Below are 16,191 nucleotides of genomic sequence, written 5' to 3'. Positions count from 1 at the left end.
TTTTTAAAATAGAAAAGGATAAAAGTAGGAGAACCTTTACAAGTCAGATATTTTGAAGATACTACAGGTAAACCAGGTTGAAGTAAAGATTGTTCTTATTAATTTACTAGAGGCCTGGTGCATGAAACTCATGCACAAGGAAGGGGTCCCCTCAGCCCAGCCTGCACTCTCTCCAATCCAGGACCCCTCATGGTGTCCAAGATCGGGCCTACACCGGCAGCCGGACATCCCTTTCACAATCCTGGACCACTGGCTCCTAATTGCTCACCTGACTGCCTGGTCTCCCCTAACTGCCCCGACTCCTGCAGGCCTGATAGCCCCTCGCTGTCTCTGCATGCCAGCCTGATTGCCCCTCACTGCCTCTGCGTGTCGGCCTGATCGCCCTTCACTGCCCCCCCCCACCAGCCTAATTGCCCCCATCTGCCACCCCTGCTGGCCTGGTCACCCCCAAACTTCCCCCACTGCCAGGCTAGTTTCCCCATGCAGCCTGCTGTTCAGTTGTTTGGTCATCCCTCACTAAGCCCCTGTCGGCCTGGTCACCCCACACAGCCTGCTTGTTTAGTCATTTGGTCATCCCTCACTAATCCCCTTGCCAGCCTGGTCGTAGGCAGCCATCTTTTGAGGGCGTGAGGGTTAATTTGCATGTTACCACTTTATAATATTATATAGGATAGTTATTTGCTAGCTTATCATAAAATTGAGACTGGCTTACTTGAACAAAGCTTTCCTATGAAATTCTACTTTAAATAAGATGGTTTACTGATATATAACCTTTAACCATGACACTATAATGTGTATTTGTTGAGTTTTAGGAGTTCTCTATGTTTTCTGATTAATCCCTCATCAGATATGTGGTTTTCAAATATTTTTTAAAATATGTTTTTATTGATTTTTAGAGAGGAAAGGAGAGAGAAAAGATAGAAACATCATTGGTCAGCTGCCTCCTGCATGCCCCCTACTGGGGATGGAGCCCACGATCCGGGCATGTGTTCTAACCAGGAATTGAACCAGCAACCTCTTGGTTCATTGGTCGATTTGCAAATATTTTCTCCCATTCTTTGGGTTGCCTTTTTACTCTGTGGATAGTGAAATTTTAAATTTTCATGACGTGCAACATGTCTACTTTTTCTTTTGTTGCCTGTGCCTGTGGTGTCATATCCAAGAAATCATTGCCAAATCCAATGCCATAAAGTTTTCATCCTGTTTTATTTAAGGGTTTTATTGTTTTTGGTCTTACGTGTAGGTCCTTGTTCCATTGTGAGTTAATTTTTGTACGTGGTATTAGATAAGGGTCCAATTTCATTCTTTGCATGTGGATACCCAGTTTTCCCAGCACCAATTGTTTAAAATATGGTCCTTTCCCCAAGGTCTTGGTACCCTTGTCAAAAATCACTTGGCCACATGTGAAAGGGTTATTTCTGGATTCTCTTCTATTGTGTTGATCTACAGGTCTGTTTTTATGCCAATATCGTATTGTTTTTATTACTATAGTTTTGCTACCAGGAATTCTGAGTCCTCCAGTTTTGTTCTTCCTTTGCAAGATTATTTTGGCTATCCAGGGTCCACTAAACTTTCATAGGAATTTTAGGATTGGGATTTTGATATTGAATCTGTAGATCACTTTGGATAGTACTAACATTTTAAAAATATTAAGTCTTCCATTATATAAATATGGGATGTGTTTTCATTTATGTCATCTTTAATTTCTTCCAGCAATATTTTGTAGTTTTCATAGTATAAATGTTTCATCTTTTTGGTTAAATTAATAAGTATTTTATTATTTTTGGATGCTTTGTAAATGTTGTTTTTGTACTTTCCTTTCAGATTGTTCATTGTTCATGAAAATGCAACTGATTTTTGTGTATTGCCTTTGTATCCTGCTACTTTGCTGAACTCATTTAGTCTAACAGGTTTTTTTGTGGAATACTTAGGGTTTTCTACATATAAGCTCATATAATCTGAAAATAGATAATTTTTCTTCTTCCTGTCTGCTGTGGTGGTTTCTCTCCCAATAATTAAAATAAACACATCTTACACAGCTAAAAGCTAACTGCTATTAAAAGTAAACATTTTATTACCTAACAGAAGTACAAGTTTTCAAAAATCTATGTCAATCAAACCAAAGCCATTCTGAACAGAATGAGAGATTTTTACAGTCAACAACACCACCTTTCACTTTTCAGATAGCTAACTGGAAACAAATGATTACAACTGCTGTGCTGAAATAAAAGCTCAAAAATATATCTCTGAAAAACAGAAACAAAAACAAATGGTTACATGTGCTATAAAAAGACAGGACCAAAGTCTTCATGTCTATTGTGTCAGCTGAACAAAGTGTGAATTAGGGATCCATTACTCTAACAGTGACTGAAGCAGACCAGGGAGAAGGGAGCTCACAAGCAGGTGCTCAAACTCGGGCCAGGAGTCCATCTATGATCCAGCTCCGGTCAGTCTGACAAGTCACTCTGATCCAGTACGATTATCCTGTGTGTGTTTTTTTAAAAAACAAAGAAGGGAGTTTTGAGTTGATGTGTACATTTTTAAAAGACACAAAAAACAGCCTCTTTCTATTCAACTGAATTTAAGGGAAAGGAATTTTTATTTCTTTTAGCTAAAAACAATTTTGTATTAAATTGATTGACCTGGCCAGCGTGGCTCAGTGGTTGAGTGTCGAACTATGAACCAGGAAGCCACGGTTTGATTCCCAGTTAGGGCACATGCCCTGGTTATGGGCCTGATCCCTGATGGGGGGAGGGGGTGTGGGAAGCAGCCAATCAGTGATTCTATCTTATTATTGATGTTGCTCTCTCTCTCTCTCTCTCTCTCTCTTCCACTCTGAAATCACTAAAAATATACTTTTTAATTTACTGGAGTAACACTGGTTAATAACATATTTTTATAATCAAAGGAGATATGCTCAACTAGGGTATCACGCAAATGCAAAATGACTGCAAAGCAATTGATAGCAGCATCTTCTGGATTCCCTCCATCTAAAACTGTTCTGCTAATTCTACCGATTACTTCACCAAAGTTAGTGTTCGTTTTACCTTATGTTTTAAGTATACACATTAATGTTTTAAAAATTGAACAACTTTGAATTCAAGTCTTTGTCACTAATGTTTATTAAGATGCTGATAAATGTTTAAAGTCTGCCCATGTTGTTTAGAAATAATGAACTCTGACCTACAAACAGCTGGTACCTCATTACCTGGATGGTTCTGACCAACTCAGTCGCTTCCCAAAACAAGATTTCAGTTCCTCTTGATGAAATATAGGAGGAAGAAAAAACAACCTGATTACTTGCTAGGTCAAAGGGTACTAGTATTCAGAAGTCACATTAGTACTCTCTCTAGCTTAAGGTGAACTGTTTTACCTAGATTCTTTCTAAAAACAGTTCATTGGTTTTCTCTTCTAACACTTTGCAGTTCCCTGTCATAGCTATGGACACTGTGATGCTAATTCATAAAGCCTCTATTATACTCTCAGTGAATTGAACACTAGCTCAATGCTCACACACGCTGGGCTCTGTCCCAGTTAGGGTCCTGAAAACAACAGAATGCAATCCCAGGACCTTCAATGAAGTGATTACTTAGAGAGATGTAGTCAGAGTTGAGGGAGCAAAAAAGGGATGGCAAGGCATCCAGTGACTAGCAGCAGTGGGAAGCCATTATCGCTAATCTGAAAGAACTGGAGGGTGGATGTAGGGCAGGATGGTTACTGGAACCCAGTGAGAGCTGGAACTGGGAAGAATGGGCTGTGTTTGTGGAGGGACACGACCTCTACGCAGAGATGAGGTGCTGAATTAGACAGGCAGGGGAAGTAATACCCCAACTGCTCTCCTGCCCTCTGATATGCTGGTGCCTCCCACTGGCCACTGGGAAGACAGCTGGCCAGGAATCCCAGGAGGTGCAGGGTCAGCATCTTGGAGCACAAAGCAGGGCAGGGAGAGCAGGAGAATGCAAATGGACTGGAGAAGGATGAAAGGGGTACCAGATCTGAAAGAGTTAATGTCTCTAACTTCCTGAGTAGAAGGAACTTAAATATAGGCAGGCATCATTTGTGAATGGCATTTTAAAGCTCTATCAAATTGTTTTGATATTAAGGTTAATTTATACCTTTCACATTATTTGTAGACTCCATTTAAATGACACAATTTATGATTTCTTATTGGATTCTGCAGCCTGTGTGTGAGCTAAATTTAGAACTCTTTTTGAAGGTACTAGACAGTTAGAAGCAAAACATCTTTCCAGACAATGTGCAAGATAAGGATGATGAGACTGGCCGAAGGCTTGCTTTAGAAATGAAATTGGATGTTGTTACTGTTTTGTGATGAAGACATGATTAGCAATGAACAGAAATCCTGGGCTGAACTACAGGGGAAATGTGTATGGGAATTATGTATAGCATTTGGAAAACATTTCTAAGTAACTCTGATATGCATCAAAGCCCAAGGATTACCAGCTACACTGTAAATGATTATTCATTCATACATACCTTCTTTAGAAGCCCCTAGAAAGCTCTCTGATGTCCTCTCTAGCTTCATGCCTTCTTCCACTTTCCTCTTCTTTTCGCCAACTTCTTCATCCTTGGTATTTGTCTCCCTTCAATAACAATGATTTTCAGTATCAAAACATATACACAATAGCCAAGGGAACAGGACTATACTCCAAAGGAAACATAATAATAGCTAGCACGAATGCAGTGTACCCTATAGGCCAGACATCGGTTCAAGGGCTATAATATATATTAACTCAATTCTCATCACAACTATATGTGCCTCATTAAGTGATAAGGAAACTGAGGCACAAAAGTTAAATTACGTGCCTAGTAAGCCCTAGAGCTGGTCTGCCTCAGACTCTGCTCTCAATCACTAGGCTATATTGTCCCAAAGAAAAAAACCATTTCACTTATGTTGCAATTGGTGTCCTTTTACAACCAGCACTTCATTACCTCACCTTCATTTCCTGAAACTCTCTGAATTGAAATATCTAATTAAAGCATCGAACAATTTAAGACCACATTGATCAAACTAGTAAGCAAAAAACATCTCTCCCATTCAACTCTAAGCTCTTAAGGGCAGAGACATCCCTCTGCACCCAGCCCCTAGGCACAGCGCTAGGATCGAGGTTGGTGCACCAGAGATGCTGGCTGAACCAAACTGGCACTGTTCAGATATTTCACTTCTGTTTTCATTTGGTGGATATTCAAAACAAATATGTAAATGAGAGAGGAAAATAAAGCCTGGTAGGGTGAGAAGGACTTTTTCCTCCTAACCTCTCATCACGAATAGAGTCATAGGCTCTAGAGTCCATAGCAGGCCTTCAGGTTAGCTTCTACCTCTGTCCAAATGCCTCTGAAACTAAACTAACAGTCAGCCTGTGCTTGAAGGGAAGGAGCTGTTGGTGAAGTAAGTGTGAAGGCATCTCTTTTCTCTGCCAAATAGCTATGGCTTTGAGGAGGTTTGTGCTTTATTGAATAAAACCCCCTTACACTGCAGTTTCTAGTCACTAGCTCTGTCCTTTGGGGCAGAAGCGAGTAAGCTGACTCTCTACTTTGCGATATTTCAGGTATTTGAGGGGAGCTATCAAATTCTCCGCTCCATCTGCTCTTCTCAGGCCAGCCTCCCCAGCTCCTTCAGCTGTTCTCATATGACAGGGTTTCCAGACCTGACTGTTCAATGGCCGTCTTCTTCTATGTGTGAGCGTCCCTTTTAAAATGTGATGCCCAGAAAGGAGCCCTACTCTGTGTCATGCCAGTGTGAGGCGTTACTTTGTTCTGGTCAATACATTTCTGTCTACTCATCGTGAATGCTGTATTGACCTTTTTATTTTGTTTTTCTCTGACCTTTTTAGCAACTGCATCAAACTGAGACCTCATGGAGTTGCTGCCCATGCCTTCTTCAATAAGAATTTCTTGAATTCTTACTATCTCAAAATGCCTGCTAAATGCTGGGCATGTAAAAATAAGACTCACTCTCTCTTTCTTTCCCCCCATTCCCCCCCCTCTCTCTGTAAGTAAATAAATGACACACTTCCTGCTTTCAATGAGATTACAGTGAGTAGGATCTTCCAAAAAAAAATTCCACATTAGGTCAGATCTCTCACAATCTATACTTTTGGATGCAAATGCTCAGCTTCATCTTTAGAGAAATCTAACATTTCCACCTGTCAAGACCATTTTGAATCCATAGTCTATCACCTATCACATTTGTATTCATTATAGACTTGTATTATCTAAAAGTCTGATAAGCATGCCTTTTTTATTTAATTCAAACAACTGATGAAAATGTTGAAGGTGACAAGTCCAAGATATAGCAATTGTAGAGGCCTCTCTCTACTGATATCCATCTGTTAATCAATATCTTGAGTACTATGGGTGTTTGGAGGAAGATGGGCTGACAGGAGTCAGGGCTGGCTTATCTTCAGCAATGTAATGCCATCACCAGACATTCATTCCTCAAAAAGGCAAGATGTTTTTTAAAACCTAAAATCTAGTCCCCCTTCCAGAGAAAGAGAAAACGATCCCCTGATGGAGAACAGTAAATAACCTTGCAGAGCCCTTGGGGAGATCCTGTAGCACTGTGATGTCCTCAGGTGGCTGTAGCCATCTTTCCAGGTCCTCATCGAGAGAAGAGTGAGCTCTAGCCAAGGGCAAGTGAAGAGAATTGAGACAACAGTCATTTCCTGTCTCCTCCAGGAGCCATAGCACTTTACAGTGTGAAAGGACCTTCAAACTTGTGCTTTCATTACACATACAAGAAAATGAGAGCTTGCCGTAACCGGTTTGGCTCAGTGGATAGAGCATCGGCCTGCGGACTGAAAGGTCCCAGGTTCGATTCCAGTCAAGGGCATGTACCTTGGTTGCGGGCGCATCCCCAGTCGGGGGTGTGCAGGAGGCAGCTGATCGACGTTTCTTGCTCTCTATCCTTCTCCCTTCCTCTCTATAAAAAAATCAATAAAATATATTTTTTTAAAAAAAGAAACTGAGAGCTCACTGAGATTGTCCGTGGAGTTGTAGAGATCACCTAGACCCGATTTAAATGTGCACAAAATCCTCCTTTAAGCCTCTTGACAAAAAGCTTCAGCACCCAGGAGATCATTACCTTCCAAAGTCTGATGCCAGACTGTCTCAATTCTTTTTTTATTGATTGATTGATTAAGGTATTACATATGTGTCCTTATCTCCTCATTGCCTCCCCCTACCCCTGCTCAATTCTTGATCATTAAGTCAATTTCCACCTGAGGCTAGAACTGTACCTTCATTTCTACAAGTTTTTTAAATTAAGAACTGCCTCTGGGACTAAATGATGCAGAGTGTGTTTTCAGAAGGCCTGTAAAGTCCCACCCATCTGAAAAATAGCTTCAACTCTGGCTTGGTGCCGAGGACTGAGATGACGGAGCATCTGTGGGCATCTCTGTGTCCAGCACAGCCAGCCCTTTTGGAAAACGAAGAGACAACAATAACAGCAGCTAGCTTTTGATCATGTGACTTTATATAATCAAATGTAACTCTGCCTTCTTGAACTACTCTTCTTTTGCCTTGAATAATGACATGGATATTACTGGGGATGTTTTGGGGAGATGGAAGGACTAGAGTTACATCATACATTATCATCAAAATGTTTCTAAAACTTAAAAAAATATATTTATCTTCCTCCCCTTTTCCCCTTTTTTCTTCTCTGTATCTCCCAAAAACCTTTCCCCACTTCCTCAAAGGTCCCAGGGGCTCTTGTCTCCTCCTCCACTTCACAGACCTTCCCTTCCAGGTCCCTCTCTTTTCCTTCCTTATAGAGAATGATTTTACCCTTGAAGAATGTGACAAAAACAGCATTCACTATCGAAAAGCTCTATCACTCTTCTCCCTTGCCTTCTTCTTCTACAGCAGCTAAAAAGTTAAGGCTCAAATTCCATTCTCCCTTGTAACTGAAGATGGTCACGCATCCCATTTGGCCAATGATATATGGTGGGCATCTGCTGGGAAGGGCTTCTGGGAAAGATTTTGCTTCCCAAATAAAAAGAGACCAAGTCAGCTAGAATATTTCTTTGTCCCACTCTCTCATCCCTGCCTGGTCTGTGGACAGGGGTCATGCAACCAGGAGGTGACTAGCCTGAAAATAAAGGCCAGCATGCTATGCTGTTGCTTCAGATGGCACACCAGGAAGATCCAAAGAACCATCCTCTGATGCCCTACCAACCTGTGGGCCTCCTGTCATGTGAGACAAACTCACTTAAGCACAACAGTGGGGTTTTCTATCATTGCAGCTGAGAGAACTCTGCGGGGCCACCTTAAGGACTCACAGGACCAGGATTAGGATGAAGCAAGTGGTGCAAAGGCAGAGTCAGATCCCGTCTTTCCTTAAAATTCAGATATTTTATTCATCATGGATTCTTTTTTGTATTAATTTCTATTTTTTAAAATAGCACTCCTCAATTTTGTGCCCAACGAGTGTCTTACTCATCTTGCCCTGAATGGCAGGACAAGGCAAGAGAAGTCAGGAGGCAAAGGAGATGAGCTGCAGGGGTTTACCTTACCACACAAGTTAGAGGAGAGCTCTGAATCAGGGCGAGAATCGGGTTTCTTAAGGCAACCTAGTGTTTTTTACACTGCATTGTCTAGGTGACTGCCCCGTTTCCACGTAGTTGGCTAGAAAGATCTAACAATTCTCTTCCAATGCTTTAAGTAAAATGTCTTGAAAGAAGCTGAAACCTGTGTTTGCCTTGCAAAATGAAGTAAAAAACAAACAAAAACACAAAAAACTTGACAAGAAAAAAAACTATTAAAAAATGGGCAAAGGAGTCAAATAGTTATTTCTTCAAAGAACATATACAAATGGACATCAAACACATTTGAAAAAGTACTCAACATCACTAATGATAAGGAAAATGCAAATCAAAACCACAATGAGATATCACCTCATATCCTTTAGGATGGCTACTATAAAAAACAAAACAAAACAGAAAATAATAAGTATTGGCAAGAATGTGAAGAAACTGAAACCCTTGTGCACTGTCAGTGGGAGTGTAAAATGGTGCAACTGCTGTGGAAAACAGTCTGGTATTTCCTCAAAAAATTAAAAATAGATTTACCATACGATCCAGCAACCCCACGTCAGAATATGTCCAAAAGAATTGAAAGCAGGGTGCCTTGAAGAGATATTTGTATACCTATGTTCATAGCAGCATTATTCACGATAGTCAAAAGGTGGAAGCAACCAGTGTCCACTAACAAATGAAAGAATAAACAAAATCCAATACACATACACATAAACATACTAGTACAATGGAATTAAGCCTTAAAAAGTAAGAAAATTCTGACACATGCGACATGAATGGATCTTGAGAACATTATGCTAAGTGAAATAAGTTAGTTACAAAAAGATAAGTACTGTATCATTTCACTTATATAAGGTCATCAAAAGTCCTCGAAGTCATAGAAACAGAAAGTGGAATGGTGGTTGCTAGGGACTGAGGGGAGGGGGATATGAGGAGTTGTTTAATGGGTAGAGTTTCAGTTTTACAACATGGAAAAGTTTTGGAGATTGGTTGCACAACAATGTGAATATAATTAACAGTAGTGAACTTAAACATTTTGTTATGTGTATTCTATGACAATTTAAATTTTTTTTAACATTTTAGGAATAGGGGCTATTGGGATAGTATGAAAAAAGAGTATTTCCCCCCTTCTTCTTAATTGTCAATAGCAGAACAAAAACTAATACAGTATTTTAAATCCTTTCAAAAGTCCAGCTTTTTATGTTACCTTTCTGTGTCCTCTTCTAGACCCTGAGTTTCTTGGGTCCAAAGCACACTGCTATCTTCTTTTGTTCTGCTAGTTTCTTGTTCTTCTAAATGACTTTGATCTAAAAACAGTTGAAAAACGTCACTTTATTTGAACAACAAAAAAACAATAATTCAAAGACTGCCTTAAATGGAGTGCTTTAAAAACTTAGGGCTAATCAGTGGCCCCTGTCGTCTGCAAAGCACTAGTTCCTTCTTCCCCAGGAGAGCAGGTGCCAGGTGGCAGTCTACAGGGTGCCTGTCTCCACAGCAGCTGCCGCAGGGGTCCTGGGAGCTCTTCAGTGCCAGGTGAAGCTACAGGAAACCCTGCCTGTGCCAGGGCTCAAGAGAGACAGAGGAAGCAGAGGAAAGAAAGGGAACATAAAAGAGGAAGGAAGAGACCCTGAAAACAAATCCTACAGATTTTCTTGAGGGCCACCCTGTTCTCATTTGCGAGATGTTTCTAGGTTGGAGCCCCAGGGAAAATATTTGGGTGGGGAAGGGTAGTACCCTTTAATATATGCCAGGCATTTTACACATGCCATCTTGTTCCATCTTGCCAGCTGTCCTATGAAGGGAAGGGAACTAACATTTGTTCAGTGTCTTACAATGTGCCAGGCACTGTGTATGAAACTATTATGTACATCATGGAGTAGGAATGATCATCCCCATTTTACAGGTGAGGATGACTGAGGTTCAGAGACATTAAACAGTTTGCCACACAAAAGCAGTGGAATCAGAATCAAGGAGGTTATCCCTAACCTCAAGGTCCACTCTCCCAAATGTACCTCTGTACTGCCAAGGGCAGCACCACAGCAAGAACCTGATGAGAAACATCTGGGTAGTTGGCTTACCTTTTGCAGTAACGCCCAGAGGATTTGCTGGGTCCTCACCCAACACTGCGGATGAGGCCTGCTGCCTCTTCAAGTGCTCTGTCCAATACAAAAGCAGAAGGCAACTTATTTCTTCCTTTGCATGTCACACCATTCTCTAGGGCAGTGGTTTTCAAAGCGTGGTCCTTAGACCAGCCACAGTAAACCTGAGAACTCATTACATATGCAAATTCTGGGCCTCATTCCAGACCCACTGAATCAGAAACTTGGGGTGGGGTCCAGCAATCTGTACTTTAACCAGGTGATTCTGGTGCCTGGAAACCACTGCATGAGGACTTTCAATCCCACACAACAATAAAAATAAAACCGATGATGATAGGAAAGATTTCTAGAGCCTTATGTGGCAGGTACGGTTTCTAACTATCATTAAGTCAAGATCAATGTTTGCAGTTAATTCTCACAACAACGCTATGAGATTGATCACATTGGTATTCCTGTTTAACAGATGTGGAAATGGAAGTAAAAAGGGGTTAAGGAGGAATTTATCTAGAATCACAGAGAGTAAGAGGAGGAAATGGAATTTAAACCCAGGCAGTCTAGCTCTAAGGTTTATGCTCTTAATCTCCATTTTCTAATCTCTCAAACAGTTTGTAACAGAATCAGAGCAACCCATAATTTCCCCCATCCTTATTGGACTATATTTTTACCTAGTTAATGGGAAAGACAGAAAGCAAAGAATATAATTTCCAGTTCCTAAGGAATTGCTCACTAGACCAAGACAAGCATCTGCTAAGCTCAGCACACTGTCTTGCATCTGTTAGGTGTTTGGTCTCCTCCAAGTGCTCCCAGAGCAGAGCAGTGACAGCTGGGAGGCAGCACGGACAGGAGCCCAGGGCTCGCTCACCACACGGCCCTGCTGTGTGCAGAAACAGGTCTCACCCTTCCTGTAGGTCAGTTACAGGCCCTACCTGGTAGCTCCTGGGCATCATGGGGCCTTACAAGATCATTCAATATTATTTGAAATAAAAAGCTCGTTTTATCCTTATTAAAGTAGTCCTCTGTTGATCTTAAGGCTCCCCTAGGATTCTAAAGCACCTCCCCTTTATGCCCTTGCCAGAAGCCCAGGGCTTTGGATGTGGGCGCTCCAAAAGCACAGGCATCAGCTTCTGGTCACTGCTGAGGGGGAACAACAGCGTGATGATGTATATAACCAGCTGAGCGCACCCATTATTAGGAGAAACTACCCAAATGCCCTCTGCCCTTTTTCTTTCTGGAAAATTACTGACCCATCTCCAAGTACAGACATCACCTAGAAACCTGGCCCAGATCAGTCCTGTGAGCAACATGAGGGAGGGCTGCACACAGTGCCTTGGGACTCAGCAGTGCCATGAGGCTGGAGCCCGGGAAGAGACCTGGTGACAGCTGCTGAAACGGGGGACTCCGTGTGGTGACTGAAGAGAGAAGACAGCAGAACCCAGAGGAAAGTTTCACTCAAGTCAAACCTCAAAGGAGCCTACAAGTACTGCTTATGCCAGGACCAAGGCACAGATGACAACCTGTAGGGTGTGTGGTGACCTCTATCTACTCGCAAGCAGCAGTTCTATTGTATTAAGAAGAGCATGCCTTGGCTGGTTTGGCTCAGTGGATAGAGCGTTGGCCTGCAGAGCAAAGGGTCACGGATTCAATTCCGGTCAAGGGCACATACATTGGTTGCAGGATCCTCACTGGCCCAGGCCCTGGTTGGGGCTCGTGCAGGAGGCAACCAATCAATGGGTTTCCCTCATATTGATGTTTCTGTCTTTCCCTCTCTCTTCCACTCTCTCTAAAAGATCAATAAAAAAATATCCCAGGATGAGGATTAACAAAAAGACCAAAAAAGAAAAAAAAAAAGGAAGAGCCAACTGGCCAGGCTGTATATATTTTTTTTTTTTTAAAGAGCAACTGGAGAAGAGGACTTTGCAAGGACTCCCAAGGGAGTTCCAGAGCAGACCATGGGGGTGGTGCCCTGAGAAAACGGCCCCAAGATCCTGTGACCTGTATGACCCTGTGGCATCAGGGGAGGGGTGCAGTAGGAAAGAAGGGCCTATGACTACAGAAGAAGACCTTAAGGCAGGTTCTGGAAGCTCTGACTGACTCCATCCAAGTTCATCAGGCCAGTGGGGCTGGGGCTTGTGATAACATAGACGGTAGCTTTCGGTTGAGTCAGACCAGGTAAGTCCTCATTCACCTTCCTCTTCTTGTATTCAGACACACACAACCTCTGAGACTCTGAAAACCAAGAGGTGCCCCTCAGGAAAATTTCTAGAGGCTCCATCCTAAGAATGGAACCATCAGAGGTCTCACAAGATGTGTCCTCTGAGGGTGAGGCTGGTGGGCCAGGCTGTCAAGAAAAGAGCAGCTGGGCCTTTTCTGGGGAAGAAAACCACCTGCCCCAAAGGTCTCTATAGCATTTACGTCCAGCACCTACTCAGCTGGGAAAGGCCAGCCAATCGGCTACAATTATAACTGAACTGGTATTGCTCAGTCTCTTCCTGAAATGGAAAATTCTGGTCACATTAGGTCTTGTGCCATTGACTTCTCTGCCCTCAGGAAAGTGATTCATCCACAATGCCAATACCTTCAATACCGCCTGCTAATGGCTGAACTAAAAGAACAGGGTGTTTTGGATTCAGTAACCAGACATCAGGCCTCCAAGATATGTCTGGGTTGGTTAAAAAAGGAGATAACAATTCCTTTAATAACGGAAGTTCATCATAAACCACATGAATGTTGTTATTTTCTCTTACTAGTAGAATCATTACCAGGGACCCTGTAAGAAACAAAATGACACAGGCCAGTTATCCTGGCCAGGCTTCGGCAGTAATCTGAGGTCCACTGATTTAAAAACTGCCCCTTCCTGAATTCTGTACAGTCATAGGGCCTTCTGCACTAGTGCTCACGCCCAAGGCAAGCAACCGTATTGCGGTCAGTGACCACAGCTAACAGGGCCACCGACATTCTGTATTGAGCATCCCTTACCAAGTTCATCAAGTAGCTCCTGAGATGGAGGCGGTAGGTTGTCAATGTGATGCTGCGAGATGGCTTCTATTAGTTCTTTGAAAAGATAAAAGAGGAAATGACTTAACACTCTCCTGGACCTAAAGTGGATTTTCTAGGCTTCCACATGGATTTGATTTAGGATTTCCCAATGCGAAACAACAAACTAAGGCAGAGAAAAGGCCTCTTACAATAACAGGCCTAGTTGACACCTCCAAACATGTGAATGGCTTTACTCCCCCTTTTATTCCAAATCCTTTCCTATGTTACCCCTACCCCAGTACTGCTTAATCTGTGCCCCTCATTCCCCAAGGATATTCGGGGTAGGTGAAGTACAAATTCTTACTGAGAGGCTGGGAGCACAGTCCGGAACAGGGCTGATAAAGGCATATAGAGTGAGGCTCTGGACCAGTCAAAAGGAACAAAACACAAAGTAGACAGATTTCTCTATAGATTATGAGGCCAGGGCACATAGAAGCAATCATACTTTGGGCCTTCCCCTAAGTGCTCAATTATAACATCAACCACACCCTCTCAGCATAATCCACAAAATCTTTATCCCCCAGAGGGAGATTCTAAGAGTTGTACCAAAGATGCAAGACATTAAAATTAATGTGGCAGTGCTCGCTTCGGCAGCACATATACTAAAATTAGAACGATACAGTCTGGCCAGTGTGGCTCAGTTGAGCATCGACCTATGAACCAGGAGGTCAGGGCATCAAACTTGATCCCCAGTGTGGGGTGTGCAAGAGGCAGCCAATCAATGATTCTCACTCATCATTGATGTTTCTATCTTTCTCCCTCTTGCTTCCTCTCTGGAATCAATAAAAATTAAAAATAGTAACAATAAGCCCCTAGCCAGTTTGGCTCAGTGGATAGAGCGTCATCCTGTGGACTGAACAGTCCCAGGGTTGATTTCAGTCAAGGGCACATACCTTGGTTGCAGGCTCCTCGGCATGCGAGTGGCAACCAATCAATGTGTCTTTCTCACATTGGTCTTTCTCTCTGTCTCTCCCTTTCCCTTCCACTCTGTCTAAAAATCAAAGGAAAAAATATCCTCGGTGAGGATTAAAAATAATAATAAAAATCCTATAATAAAGAGGTAATATGCAAATGGTCATTATGCTGTGATGCATAACGACCGATCAGCAGGTGGGCGGGGCAGCGAGCTACAAGTGGCGGCAGAGCAGCGAGCTATGAGGGGGGGAGAGCTACATGAGGGCGGGGCAGCCAGCTCCATGCGGTGGCGGAGAGCTATGAGCAGCGGTGGGCGGGGCAGCGAGCTACTCGTGCACGGATTTGTGCGCAGGGCCACTAGTAATAATAATAAAACTGGAACGATATAGAAAAGATTAGCATGGCCCCTGCAAGAGGATGACACACAAATTTGTTAAGTGTTCCATGTTTTAAAAAAACATTAATGTGGCAAAGGCAACACGCCTGTCTAAGAGCTGTTAACACGCTGGAACTGTCCTCTAAGCTTTCCCAAGGAAAGGAGCCAAGGTGCAGATACAGATTTTTGCACAGTCCCTCAACATAAGGACATAGTTATGCAGCATATGTAGAATGGACTACTATGCAGCCATTAAACATATTTACAAATAATTTTTACTGAAGAGGAGGAATCCTCAAAATATATCATCAAAGAAAAAAAGCTGGCTAGAAGTGATGTAATATATAATCTCAACTATGCTAAAAAAAAGTGGGTTTTTTTTTTGTATATTTCTAAAAATACAGAAAAGATATGTACCAAAATAGTGCTGGTGGTAGAATTCAATGTGTTTCTTTTTTAAGCTCTTCTTTATTCTCCACGTTTTCTATAATGAGTATGTTTTACTTTTATAACTGGGGGGGAAATAATATTTTTGTTAAAATCAAAGGTAGCATCAAAGATGAGACTATGGCTCCCGTAAATTGCCTTCCTATTATAAACTTGTGCTTTGATATTAAACAGGGTACCTCTTGGCAGGCTCCTTCTCTGGATGGCATGGGATGATTTGTCAGGCACCTGAGCACTTCTGGAGGAACCAGTCCCAGTAAAGGTAGATGATCTTTTCTATAAGTAAGACATAAATGTGGTAATTAACACATATATTGAGCTAAAAAGGCCCATATAGCTCAACCATTTCCAACATTAAGGCTGTGTATCATCAGTGGAAGAAACCAGTTGCTTGCTGATTGAGTCAAATTCATTCAAATGCCACCTCCTCCAGGAAGCCTTCTTACCCCTCTTGCCTATGCAGCACTCAGCACTCAGTACTCCCTCTGTGTTACAGTCTTTCTCACTAGGTGGTGAGCTCCTTCAGGGCAGGGACTAGGCCTTTTATATTCACATTTGAATGCCTTGAAGAGGGCTGGGCAAGGTGTCTGACATTTAGAACCTGCCCAATGAACAGTTTGATGAATGAAAGCATAAAATTCTTTATTGCCCTACTTCAGACTGAGACCTTTTGTGAATCAAATGCCCAAAGAAGGTAATAGTTGGTTTCTCACCGAGGGCCAAAGCCAATAATCAATCTACTATAGGATGGCGAGTCAACAGGTTC

General features: G+C 42.2%; 1 protein-coding gene across 1 annotated transcript in view; it reads right to left on the bottom strand.

Annotated features, from left to right (window-relative positions):
• Positions 1-2,051: 2,051 nt before the first annotated feature.
• Positions 2,052-16,191, bottom strand: part of TEX14 (testis expressed 14) — a 61,274-nt gene continuing 47,134 nt past the window's right edge. Inside the window, exons 25-32 of the mRNA XM_006756193.2 lie at positions 15,605-15,701; positions 13,628-13,702; positions 10,631-10,708; positions 9,760-9,859; positions 6,548-6,640; positions 4,495-4,601; positions 3,209-3,260; positions 2,052-2,484 (exon numbers count right to left, since the gene is read on the bottom strand). Of these exons, the coding sequence (XP_006756256.1) occupies positions 2,448-2,484; positions 3,209-3,260; positions 4,495-4,601; positions 6,548-6,640; positions 9,760-9,859; positions 10,631-10,708; positions 13,628-13,702; positions 15,605-15,701 (639 nt within the window). The 3' untranslated portion in view covers positions 2,052-2,447. The remainder of the gene's footprint in view (positions 2,485-3,208; positions 3,261-4,494; positions 4,602-6,547; positions 6,641-9,759; positions 9,860-10,630; positions 10,709-13,627; positions 13,703-15,604; positions 15,702-16,191) is intronic.

The sequence above is a fragment of the Myotis davidii genome, unplaced genomic scaffold, assembly GCF_000327345.1.
Source record: "Myotis davidii unplaced genomic scaffold, ASM32734v1 scaffold993, whole genome shotgun sequence".
In the NCBI taxonomy this organism is placed as follows: Eukaryota; Metazoa; Chordata; class Mammalia; order Chiroptera; family Vespertilionidae; genus Myotis; species Myotis davidii.
The sequence above is the reverse complement of the archived record's forward strand: the minus strand, read 5'-3'. Positions and strand labels throughout refer to the sequence as shown.